Below are 12,241 nucleotides of genomic sequence, written 5' to 3'. Positions count from 1 at the left end.
TTGTGTGATATATTTTTCACCTCCACAGAAATTGTTGATGGCAATGTGAAGATGACCCTTGGTATGATCTGGACCATCATCCTGAGGTTCGCTATCCAGGACATCAGTGTTGAAGGTACGACTAGCCATGCTTTCCTTCTTTTATGAGGCTTGAGATTTGGCTGCGTTTCAAAACAGTGGGGTCACCTTGTGATGGTTGGACAGATGAGGACCAGCAATACCATTGCCCGAAATGGTTCGATCAGAGCTTTGTCCACCAGGCTTATTGCCTTACAAATCCAGGTCTGATTATGCCAACTGCCCTTTCCTGGGTATCCAGTGTAATTCCACCTAAAGTGTAACGCAGTTTGCAAAGCCAGGAAGGTTCACATTCTTGCAGATTTACTTCAAGTTCCAAAATTGCTCCTGTTTTTCATTTGCATGCTGTACGGTACTCTTTGATATTATTTTACAGCTGACTGAAAATATTATTCTACCTGCGAATGAACAGCTCTTGTGGCACATGACTGGCAGTCTGGAACTAATATCCATCTATTGCCAACAAAGAATTACAGATACCACCAAGCCCTTCCCATTGGTTTGGATTAATCATGACAGATAAGCATGTGAGTTATGTGCTAGGGGCTTGCTGGCCCGTGTCACATGAATAGGAAAGTAAAGCTCAATGTCAAAACTATTAATCTTTGCAGAAAATAGAATGGCATCACAAAGTCTTGAGTCATCTATCAAAAACTCAAGTTGTACCAACCTGCTTCCGTTAAAAGAGCAATACCTGTAACTGTTTCAAAAGAATCGTGTATGGATGTGGCTTGTTGAGCCTTTGTAATGCTTGATTATTTAACTGCTTGTTGGATAATTAGTTTGGGAGAGAGGAGCTGAGAGGTCCTGCCCTGAGGCCTGCTCCAGAGTGATTGAATGGCTGTGGTAAGGAGGCAGGACGTGTTGCGGAGGGTTTCAGCAGGTGTGGGCGTTGTAATGACGTGAGAGATAGCTAGAATTAGGTGTGACGATGGGAACTCCAGGATATCCTGTCATGACGTAATCGAATGTGAACAATACTTGGGCTACTGACTTGTGTGAGCAACAGCCTTTGTAAATGAGATGTTACAGATGAATAAATTGTTACAGATAGAACACCTTTAACCCGAATGTGATGGTGGGCATTGTGACACATTGATGCCCCTTAAGTGCCAAATGCTTCTATTAGACTGAATTGGTGGGAGAAATTGCAGTGAGACGTATAATTGGAACACAAATTATACTTGAAAGAACTATCAATAGCTATCAATTACCAAACAAAGAGGATTTCATTACTCGCTCTTCCTGGCAGGCGAAATGGCCCACACCTTTGCTCATAAGTGGGAACCATCGATCACGGTTGGCGGCTGGCTGTGATTTATGATTTTCTATTAAAAAGGTGTTAGGCTTGCACTTATATTGGTATTAGTTACAGAGTAGAGCTCTCATCCTAGTGTCTGAGGTCATTTTAGGGGTGGGTTTACTTGCAGGAGGGGCCTTAACTTGCTGCTATCAGTAGGTAAAACTTGGCTGTCAGCTGTTACGTGTGCTGACACGTTCGTTCATTTGTTCACACCTCCTGTCAAGAAAGTATTGTTAAATTATTACTCAACAGTGAATGTATTTTGTTTTTAAAAAAACATACACAAAAGCATGTAACTCTTCTCTTCTACTTATAGACATTCATACTATTGAAGTGTCTTGAAAGCAGAGCAATTTGATCCAAAGCACTAGAAATCCGTGTGGTAATAAGAAATTCGGAAGGGTAAAGCTACATCGATGAGGTCCATGGGTGCACATATATCATACTCATAACTGATCACCGTCCTTACTTGATCATGAGAAAAATGTATGATTCTGGGAAAGCGAGGGGATCTAAGTGTTGAAGTATTATTCTTGAGTGGTTGCTGAATCTTGTTAGATTCCCCAGCCGATTGACCAGCTCATATCAATACCTATCCAGACGCTGCAGCTTGGGATTGCTCTCACGCTCCTATTACAGATGATGGAGTAGGCTGTAAGGGGACGCCGGATGAATGTGTGTTGAGATGATGCATTCTGCAGGAGCTGACCCCACTGTTGATTGGTTTTTGTTGCCCAACGCCACATCCATCTATAGTTACTGTTCTTCTCATGCTGGTCACTCATCATTCAACTCACGATGCAGCTTTCAGCATCAGGAAGTAATTGTTTCTGCAGTGGTGGAATATACAGGCAGGGCTGGACAATGTAATTGGCTATATATATCCAAAATGGATACAAAAGGCAATTCTATCATGTCCTGGTCCTATGGCTACATTGACCATTTGGCCATTAGATGTCTAGTGCAGGATTTCTTGTCTTGGTATATCAATAAAAAGTATGTTTTAAATTTCCAAATGGAATACATTCATCAGTGTATTCTAGAAAGTCATGGGAATAGAGGATAGAAGGAGAATCTGTTGCATACATGAAGTTGAAGAAGGGACGCTTCAGATCAATTGATTGGCTGCTTCATTTTCTCAATTATGTTCAGAAAGTCACAGGTTTGCCTTTTTTAAGATATATATGTACAGAGCCTCTCAGAAGGGGACCCTATTCTTGTCTCCACTGGTATATGATTTGATGCCATATATTTCTGAGCAGTGCTGAAAGGTGATGACTAACTCAGCCTGGGGAGCTTTAAATAGTGACATGCTGGGAGCAATTTGCTCAGCTCAATCTAAGGGGCCTCAAAAGGTAGATAGGAGGTGACAAGTTGTGTCATGGAAGTTTGGTTATTCCAGGCAGGAAATTCATTTAGCTTATGGGGAAATCACTTTCAACACAAATGGAGCTAGCATGAGATTGTTTGTATGAGTTGTATTGGACAAGTATGACTTATTATTAATATTTTTTACTGTTACCTGAAGTCAATTTTGATGTCGTTTGTGTTTTGTCTTTACAGAAAGCTCGTCCAAGGAAGGCTTGCTGCTCTGGTGCCAGAGGAAAACAGCTCCATACAAGAATGTGAATGTCCAGAACTTCCATACCAGGTAAGCTACACTTCTCTGACTGGTTGAACCGCACAATCAGAAATACAAGGGCTAAAGTAGTCAGACAGCCTATTGGAAGAATGCGGCAATTGAGGAAGACACCATAGAAAGGAGCTTGATGTATACGCCACCGCTAACAGTTTTGAGAATTGGTGCAATGCAATTTTCTGCAGCAGGCCATCCAATTTAAAAAGGAGGCTCTCCATCCCTTCCTGCAAATATATACTTCAGAATACATTACTTCACAAAGAACTTTTTTCCATATGGAATTTGTGCTGCATTGATATCCCAGACTCCTCACAGGCTACATAATCACTTTTTAAGTGCATCAGTCTCAGAGAATTTTGACTAATGCTGCCATATACTAATGACTGGAGCTGTGTGGGGATCTGCCATTGAGCAAAATTTCAGCCCAACTGATACATATTTCATCAGGAAGGCAGCACAAATTGCTCCTGGGTATTCCAACTGCTGTGGAGAGATAGCAGATATACATGGTTTATATGCAGATGAGTCTTTAACTGATGCCCTGATGGCTCAGCAATTAGATTTGCCAAGTATGAAGTAAATCCTTTGCAAAAAGAGCTGCCTGCTAGCGGACAGCAATTACTTCACAGTTAGCCAGACTGTTCTACAAAATGTGTTGTTCCATCTGCCCTGTGATGCTGTACTATACCTCCTCTTGGTCAAGTGTTAGATGTACCACCAGACTAAGTGGGGAGCTATTGATTTTACCTTGCACTATGCAGACGGAATCTTCCATTAAACAGACCACTTTAATTGCTGCTTCTGTAATGAGGCTGGCAGACAATTAAGCTGCAATGAGCAGGAGGTTTGGTGCTTGTCACCTGATTCAACCATCCTCATAAATATGGAGGACCTGTTGGGTAGTGTTTTCGTATGTTCGGTAAGCTCAATGGAATGTCTGGAAGTTGATTATTTTATGGACTTTCATACCTGACAAAAGCAGGCTGGTACAAAATGATTGAAGAATGATTAAGTAGGAGAAAGGCTGTTCAAAATTGTCGATAGAATGGTCGACCATACATGACTTGTCCTGCTTTTGGGACTAAAAAATTACTGACTGATAAAACATATACCGAGACCCTTTGATGTACAAAACTTTACTAACATGCGGTAATTTCTCTCCAGCTGGAAGGATGGTCTGGCATTCTGCGCCCTCATCCACAGACATCGGCCCGAGCTCATCCCCAACTATCACGAACTCAGGAAGGTCTGTACACAAGTTCAGCCACCTCTGGAGCTGTGTGAAGCAGTGAACATGAATTGACTGCAAATATGCGCTGAAATTTGATGATTTAGATAAATCAAATAGATGATCGCCTTGCCCTGTATGGAAATTATTGTGAAACAAATTATCGCAATGTCATGATAATGATGCCTTGATTGGAAAGTAATCATTGACATGATTTGTTAGACAATTCTTCAAAGTGTGGAAGTACCATAAGAGAACAATGATATGCAATGACATGTCACACTTGAGTGCATTGTAACTACCGTATAAGTCATGGAAAATTCAGATCAACAATTCTTCAAATGAAAAGTTTGTTATCAGTCAGATTGCTATTTCTGTTGAAGATGAAAACATCACATCATTGTGAACTGATAATGATTGATGAAAATACCATCACTTGCAAATTTCATTATCTTGGACATGTACCAGTGTTCTCAAGAAGATGTCTGACCATAGATGCTGGTAATGTAATGTGATGTGATGTGTACACAGCCTATAACTATGGCCGGTATTTCTCCCGTTTTGCATGGTCCTTCATGCATGTTGCATGGCAGGATGACCCGTACACCAACCTGAGCCTGGCTCTGGACACCGCTGAAAAACACCTGGACATACCCAGGATGTTGGACCCTGAGGGTAGGTGTGCAGGATGACTCTGGCATGCCGCTCTCTCCATCTCTGCCCGCAGTTTTGTGTTTGCAGGTCACCTGATCACTGCTGTGTTGCTGCCCGCTGCTGGTGTCTGTGTTCTTTGTTCCACAAGCTGGTCTACTTGCTGTAGATCAGCCTAGCTGTGGGGCAGATAGGCTTGCCTCTCGTCTGGTGTTTTGTCCTAGCACATGCACAAGCTTAACAATGGCAGATTTTGAAAGGGCTTGTGTTGGACAAGAACAACACAAGCCCCTGTCATTATTAAGCCTGTGCAGCTTGTTTGGTCACCTTTGTCTCCTTTGTTTGTTTCCCCTCACACGTGTGCTTCATCTCTTCACCCTTCCATCCAGGATGATCCTATTGGCAACCTCAACCTTGCCTTTGAAATAGCAGAGAAATACCTGGACATACCTAAGATGCTTGACGCAGAAGGTACTAGAGTAATAGGCGCTCCTCCTTAGCTAACACTTATTTTGCCTCTCTAGTTCTGCATTCTTCATTTCTGACTTAAATGTGCATTTTTCATTTCAAGTGCATTTGATGTTTGCATAACATTGTAAATGTTTGCCTGTCAGCATATTTGTGTGAAGAGTATATCATACCACTGTAAAGTATGTTGGGCATGGGGGACGTCAGTATGCTTAAGTCTCAAGTATTTATGTCGGATAACTTTGAAAGTCTTTGACAGTGCTGTATGTTTAAGTGAATGATCATGGAACATAGTGATTGTATCTCAAGTAAGATGAATGTTAGGTTGAAGACTGAGAAACTGCAGAAGTAGATTCTCAATGAGCGACAAAGCATCCAGTAGTGACTCATTTCCTTGAAGCATTAATGTAGCAAAGCATGATGCTATAGACTATTGAATTTGCGTTGAAAGAAATTTTGTCAGATATATATGTGAGACTTGTTGGCTCAATTTCATTTTTCAAGGATTTTGTTATAGTCCTGCATCATCCTTATTGGTTGTTTGACGTTTCCTTCTCCTCAGACATTGTGAACACAGCCAGGCCTGATGAGAAGGCCATCATGACATACGTGTCATGTTACTACCACGCCTTCTCCGGCCTGCAGAAGGTAAGAGCTCATAGACTGTAGTCACCTTTATTACATTTCCTGTGCCGTATGTAGAAAAGAAAATGTTGCACAAGTTGATCTTGTCTACTTAATACATATCCATGGCTATAAACTTTTGGTAATATGTTGATTTGACTTCCTGAAGATGATAGTGGCATGTTTATAAATCTCATGGAGGTGTTTTAATTCTTAAGCAGTGACAATTTTGTTATTGTGATTTGTAGAGAAGAAAAAAGGCCTTTTAATACATATATCTCCATGTTTTTCCACTTGTAGGCTGAGACTGCAGCGAACCGCATCTGTAAGGTGTTGCGGGTCAACCAGGAGAACGAGCGGTTGATGGAGGAATATGAGAGGCTGGCATCTGATGTGAGTTTATTGTTTAAAAGATCTCCATTCGTGACAGTACCTCACTATTCTTCCTGGAGTCTTAACATACACATTACAATTGTAAGCAATGAATACAGATAACAATATATACATATATACATACAGTTGTTGCTGTGTTCATTGTTAGGGAAGATTTAGGTTACTGGTGGAGGTAGATTAGATTTGAATGTAATCACTTTTTGTATACCACCAGAAGGGGACATCTAATTTGGTCTTTTGATTTGATTTGGTTAAGGAATGGCTTTATAGAGATTAGAGGAGTAATTTTTCTGTGGGTTGGGTGGGGTTGGATGTCATAACATGTGTGCTTATAAATACCCTGCAGGTCATTGTTAGTACTTATATTGCAGCACATTGTCAACGTATCTTCTCTGTTTATAAAGCCATGCATTTTGTCCCATACAGCTGCTTGAGTGGATTCGTAAGACGATCCCGTGGCTGGAGAACAGGACCAGGGACAACACACTGCCAGGAACACAGGTAAAGAAACAACATTTCGTAAATTGCAAACATGAAGTAAACTTACGTATGGTGCAAGTAAAGCTTGTGTGCCAGCTATGTTCTGACATAGCTCACAGAACATAGCTCACTCTGGGGGTGGTAGTGTGAGAGATGAATAGAAAAATACCAAAATAGATTGTTTCCTTTAATACATTTGAACAAGGACATAAACATTTTTGTTTATCCAAAAGCAGTATGTCTTATTTTGAATGTAGTGGAGCCCAAAGCCCATAGATAGTGGTCTAGAATTTGTATAATGATTGAAATTTAGATATTTTGCCAGATTATAGAAGATGCAAAATACTCATCATTCCCTATATTTCTATAGCACAAACTCGAGGAGTTCAGAGACTACCGCCGCAAGCACAAACCTCCAAAGCTCGAGGACAAGAGTAAGCTGGAGATCATCTTCAACACGTTGCAGACCAAGCTGCGACTCAGCAACAGGCCAGCCTACATGCCTTCTGAGGGGAAAATGGTCGCGGTAAGCAGATCAGCTTACGCTCTCATGTAGTTTGGTTAATATTCATCAAAATTGGATTAACGAGAAGTGAACATTAAAAAGATATTTACAAACATAGCTTCTTGTAAAGATATGTTTATACACAAGTATGTATATATATATATAATCATGAGAGGTTTGTCTTAGTCTGTTAGCTGAAGGCTGATATCTGTCAGCATTGAATGAAACAGAGTAACTATGATGTGTTGTTACATGGTAAAGTTTTCAAACTGCAGATTTAGATGGAATGACCCAAGTGAACCCATGGGTGATCCTCCCAGAAATCTTTGGTGTGTTGCTAAGGGCCCAATTATTGCTCACATTAAATGGGCAGAGAATACAAGAATCTCCCCCGTGGGTATCATCTGATGTGTCTGCTAGAATCCATCATTGTGAAGCTCATTAAGATGGTACATAGATAGTCAGCCATGTGAGCACCCAGAGGCTTTATCATGTCCATTCATGGGGTGGAAGAAGAGCAAAGTATCACACAGGATCAGCCCTCATCGTATGTTACAACTGTAAATCGTAAACACCTGCAGCCTGTTTCACACATCAGGTGAAGATAGCCCACATGGGCTCCATAATGGTGCTCTTAAACTTGACCATTCGTGATACGGGTTTGCCTGACGACACCCTTCACAACATATCAGTACAGACATATTTCAGAGGGATCATAAAAGAAGTGCAAACCATAGTTCGGCATGCCTCAAGTTTTATAGCCTATAATAAAAGTTTGTAATCATAGGATTTCTATCACTTCTATTATTGCTGAAACTAAAATGTAGAAAGATGTGAAATTGAAGATTGCTGCCCTAAGTAAAGTTTAAAAAGTTACAAATGGCTCTAAACTTGTGTAAGTTCTTATCTTCCAAGTCATGAGAATGGAGTATGTACCTCAGTAAAAGTCATAAAGGATGACACAGATACGAATACTCCTCCCCACAGGATATTGCCAATGCATGGAAGAAGCTGGAGTTTGCTGAGAAAGGATTCGAGGAGTGGCTTCTTGCAGAGTTGAGAAGGCTGGAGCGTCTGGATCACTTGGCCAGGAAGTTCAAGCACAAATCCGACATCCATGAGGAGTGGACCGAGGGCAAGGAGGTTATGCTGCAAGACACGGACTTCAAGAACTGCAACTTGTATGAACTGAAGGTGAGGAGAGTGTATTACATGGATTTGTGAGAATGTACACCTTTGCTTACTTTGATATTCATGAATTTGCAGTCTCCAAAAGGCTTGAAAATCTGTCTGGCACTTTCCTGACCTATAGTTATTTTAGAGTGATAACTGCAGCAGTGATGGATAGAAGGACAATCCCAAGGTTGACTGAAAACTGTGATCTTTATCCTAATAATCCATACCGATCTGCTGTGATGTTGCGCGTGTACTGATGATTGCTGTATCCCATCCCCCATCAGGCGCTGAGGAAGAAGCATGAGGCATTTGAGAGTGATCTGGCCGCCCACCAGGACCGTGTGGAGCAGATAGCTGCCATTGCACAGGAGTTAAAGTAAGTCTCTGTCATTATCACCTTGTGTTCTCAGTCTGGTATGAGAATCATCAGTTTTGTATGTCTTATAAGTAGCTGACCCTTACTATGTGTATTGTGATATTATTCGTCTGATTGACTGACACTGTAAAGTAGTTGATACTTATTGTGTGTTTCACTGGTTTGTTGTAATATATTTTTCTTAATATCAAAGTGCAATAAAATGATAAATATCATACAAGATGGGTTTTGTTCATGCAAATGTTGGATTTGTATGTAAATAGATCTCAATGTACAAATGTGATATATATCAAGTGTTTGTCTTGCAGTCATGTCCTTTTGTATACCCCTCTTCTTGGACCAAATCTTTAATTAGCACTTTGATGATTATTCCCTCTTAACTTGGATCAGTTTGTTCATTGAAGTCTTGCTGAAATTACCTAAATCTGTCTAATCCTGTTTTTATTGTGTTGAAGACTTTTTGTTGCACAAAAGTAGTGTAAGTTGCATGCAATGTGTGTCAAGTAGAACCACTGCACCCAAAAGTGCCACTGCTTCATAGAGTATGATTTTTGTGTTCTTGTGTGCCAGACAGCATGGTTCTCCTCCTGACACGTGATAACAAAAACTGTCTGATTCTTTTCATCAGTTTGGATGGAAAACAGTTCAGTTTTCGTACTGTCAATCAAAATTGTTTGTGGTTTTGTTGGTGAACATACTATGAAATGCATGCAGAAGTAGAATTATACAACATCCACATATGAAAGCGTAGGTTAAGCTTCTTTTGCATCAACAATGACACAGTCAAGTTTATGAAGCTACAATTACAAGAATCAAATAAGTATTCTATTTTACTCAAAGTAACAGGAATGAGTTGAGGTGAATTGCATGACCACCCTGGACCTCGTTGCAGGAGTGTTTTAATTATAACTGTGTTCCTCTGCACCATGTCTAACCTGTGTGTGCTTGATGCACTACATTGCCGTGTTCATTGACCGTTACTTCACGTGCCAGCGCACGCTGCATGGCTGACTGCATGTCTTGTCTCCCTGCAGTAACTTAGAGTACAATGATGCAGATGCGGTGAATGAGAGATGCCAGGTACTGAACACACTCACTCGGCACTGAGCACATCCACATCACAATGTCCCCTTCATGCCTCAACAGTAGCAACCTTAACATGCCCCAAAACCCTTTCATCACCATGTCTTCAAACAAGGCCATAGATTTTGTTTACTACAATATTGGAATCACTGAAAATTTTCAAATTAAGAAGAAATAATTCAGTAGAGAAGGTGTGTGTTCTTCCAAGGCACAAACTTACAAGAGTAACACCAACTGACCTAATTACAAATAGAAAACTCTCAGTTCAGGATGCTACTTGCAGGAGTGAGGGGGAAGCCATATTTTTTTCTCCACCTGTCTTCCACCCATTCTGTCCTGAAATCTTCTTTCCTCTTGACAGATGCTCTTCCACATATGCATTGTCTCAAACAGTCACTCCTTTCCTTTGAAGTCCTGGTGTAGCAAGTCACCTCCATCCCACCATGTTCAAAACCTGCCATGTCTTGGAGGGATGTGACACCTACACCTCATCTTGTTACCCTGGTGTGGGACACATCTCCCCTCCCCCATCTTGTTTGACCTCCCCCCTGTTAAGGGATCAGACACCCCTTCCTGACATCACCTGAACCCCCCTGGTGTGGGGGTGAGGAACATGAGCAACCCCACCCTAGTTCACACCTCTGCCCCCTTATTTTACAGTGATCTGGAGTACTGGGACGTTGTAACAATCAATGCTAGATGCCAGGTATTTTGTAACAGGCTTGGTTTCGTTTCTCCCTTTTCTGTCTTTTAGGATTTGATGCATTTTCTTGCACTTCTGTTCTTTTCTTTCACTTTCTCTCACTTTCCTTTCTGCACACACGCTGTAGCTACTGGCAAACATTAAGCTTAGCATGTGTCCAAGCTATGCCCATTTTTCTAGAATGATTGGTGAAATCCAAGGCTATTTGTCAGTTGCTTCTCAAATTCTCTCATTGTCATTGATTTGGCTATTGGAACCATAGTGATGTTTCAGACACCTGCGTCCCTCACAATTGCTTGTGAGACTTTACAGCATGATTACATCCTGGGGTTCTAGCATGTTGGAACTGCTCCCAAAATTGCTTCTAAAATGTCAAGTTCATCTATATCCATTAAAGATGAAGCCCTGAAATAAGATGCTTCTGCCCAGCTCACAGCTGTAGTTACAGCTTAGTCTGCACCTCATTATCTACAACTCCATGCAAAGTTACTGCCATAGATCTGTACTGATTTATTTTGTCATTCCTCAGCGAATCTGCGACCAGTGGGACAGATTGGGAGCCCTCACACAGAAGAGGAGAAATGCTCTGGATGTGAGTACAGACCATTCATGTACATACTGTGAAGCTGAATCATATCTATCGCTAAGTCATTGTCTACAATAGAAACTCCATGCCTAGGAGAAATTGTAGGTTTCTTGCGATATGAATCTTTTGACGGTTCATGGTTTAAGTGTAGCAGCTGTCCATCTACTAATCTACCATTGATGATCTCACAATATACCTCAAATAGTGAATCCCCTGAAATGATTCGTGGACTTTCTGTTTCATTCCTCTAAGCAGACCGTCTCTTTAACAACCTACTTGTGTGCTCTGTTCACAGGAAGCTGAGAAAATCTTGGAAAGAGTGGACCAATATCATTTGGAATTCGCCAAGAGAGCAGCTGTAAGTATCCTTACTGTGTGACTAAAGTAGAACTAAACAAACCGTAACATATACATGTATACGGTATTGAGATGAATACAAGTTATGAATTTAAACACATTCAAAAGGAGTAAAATGTCTTGTTGATATAAGCATATGTGGGATTTGTCTTTACGTGTTTTTGGTTTCTTTTCCAGCCATTCAACAACTGGATGGACGGTGCCAAGGAGGACCTGGTGGACATGTTCATTGTGCACACTATGGATGAGATCCAGGTACTGTTCCCTTGTTTTAGCTTACTGTACTACACATAAAGATATGACACAATACACAATCACATAGGATTGTACATGAACCAGACCTGGCAAACAGGATTCAGGTACTGTACAAGCATTCTTATACACTGTACAAAGTTTTCAGACTTACATATGGTCAACCACTCTTTGACAATCCAGTCTTGCCTCTGCCTCTTTTCAGGCTGCTTTATTTTTTGCTCTCCTACAGTACTGTGGGATATGTGTAGCATGTTGAATGGAATTATTTTTCGAGCTGTTTTATTTTGTTTCTTCTACAATGTACTGAATTTTACTCTGAGTTTGATGAACCTATAC

The 12,241-nt window shown here is 40.9% G+C and overlaps 1 protein-coding gene across 7 annotated transcripts in view; it reads left to right on the top strand.

Annotated features, from left to right (window-relative positions):
- The window catches only part of LOC136433443 (alpha-actinin-like), a 40,322-nt gene that overhangs the window by 21,730 nt on the left and 6,351 nt on the right, over positions 1-12,241 (top strand). For 2 of the 7 annotated variants that reach the window (XM_066425665.1, XM_066425664.1), the window contains exons 3-16: positions 29-115; positions 2,945-3,032; positions 4,185-4,266; positions 4,842-4,923; positions 5,930-6,015; positions 6,292-6,384; positions 6,811-6,885; positions 7,235-7,390; positions 8,357-8,563; positions 8,830-8,921; positions 10,665-10,710; positions 11,237-11,299; positions 11,589-11,651; positions 11,828-11,905. In XM_066425665.1, the coding sequence (XP_066281762.1) occupies positions 29-115; positions 2,945-3,032; positions 4,185-4,266; positions 4,842-4,923; positions 5,930-6,015; positions 6,292-6,384; positions 6,811-6,885; positions 7,235-7,390; positions 8,357-8,563; positions 8,830-8,921; positions 10,665-10,710; positions 11,237-11,299; positions 11,589-11,651; positions 11,828-11,905 (1,298 nt within the window). Of the gene's footprint in view, positions 1-28; positions 116-2,944; positions 3,033-4,184; positions 4,267-4,841; positions 4,924-5,288; positions 5,371-5,929; positions 6,016-6,291; positions 6,385-6,810; positions 6,886-7,234; positions 7,391-8,356; positions 8,564-8,829; positions 8,922-9,955; positions 10,002-10,664; positions 10,711-11,236; positions 11,300-11,588; positions 11,652-11,827; positions 11,906-12,241 lie in introns of all 7 variants that reach the window. The other 5 variants (XM_066425662.1, XM_066425661.1, XM_066425660.1 and 2 more) reach the window with 3 other exon arrangements.

This window comes from Branchiostoma lanceolatum, chromosome 4, assembly GCF_035083965.1.
Source record: "Branchiostoma lanceolatum isolate klBraLanc5 chromosome 4, klBraLanc5.hap2, whole genome shotgun sequence".
In the NCBI taxonomy this organism is placed as follows: domain Eukaryota; kingdom Metazoa; phylum Chordata; class Leptocardii; order Amphioxiformes; family Branchiostomatidae; genus Branchiostoma; species Branchiostoma lanceolatum.
Note: the sequence above shows the minus strand (reverse complement) of the source record. Positions and strands in the feature narration are given on the sequence as shown.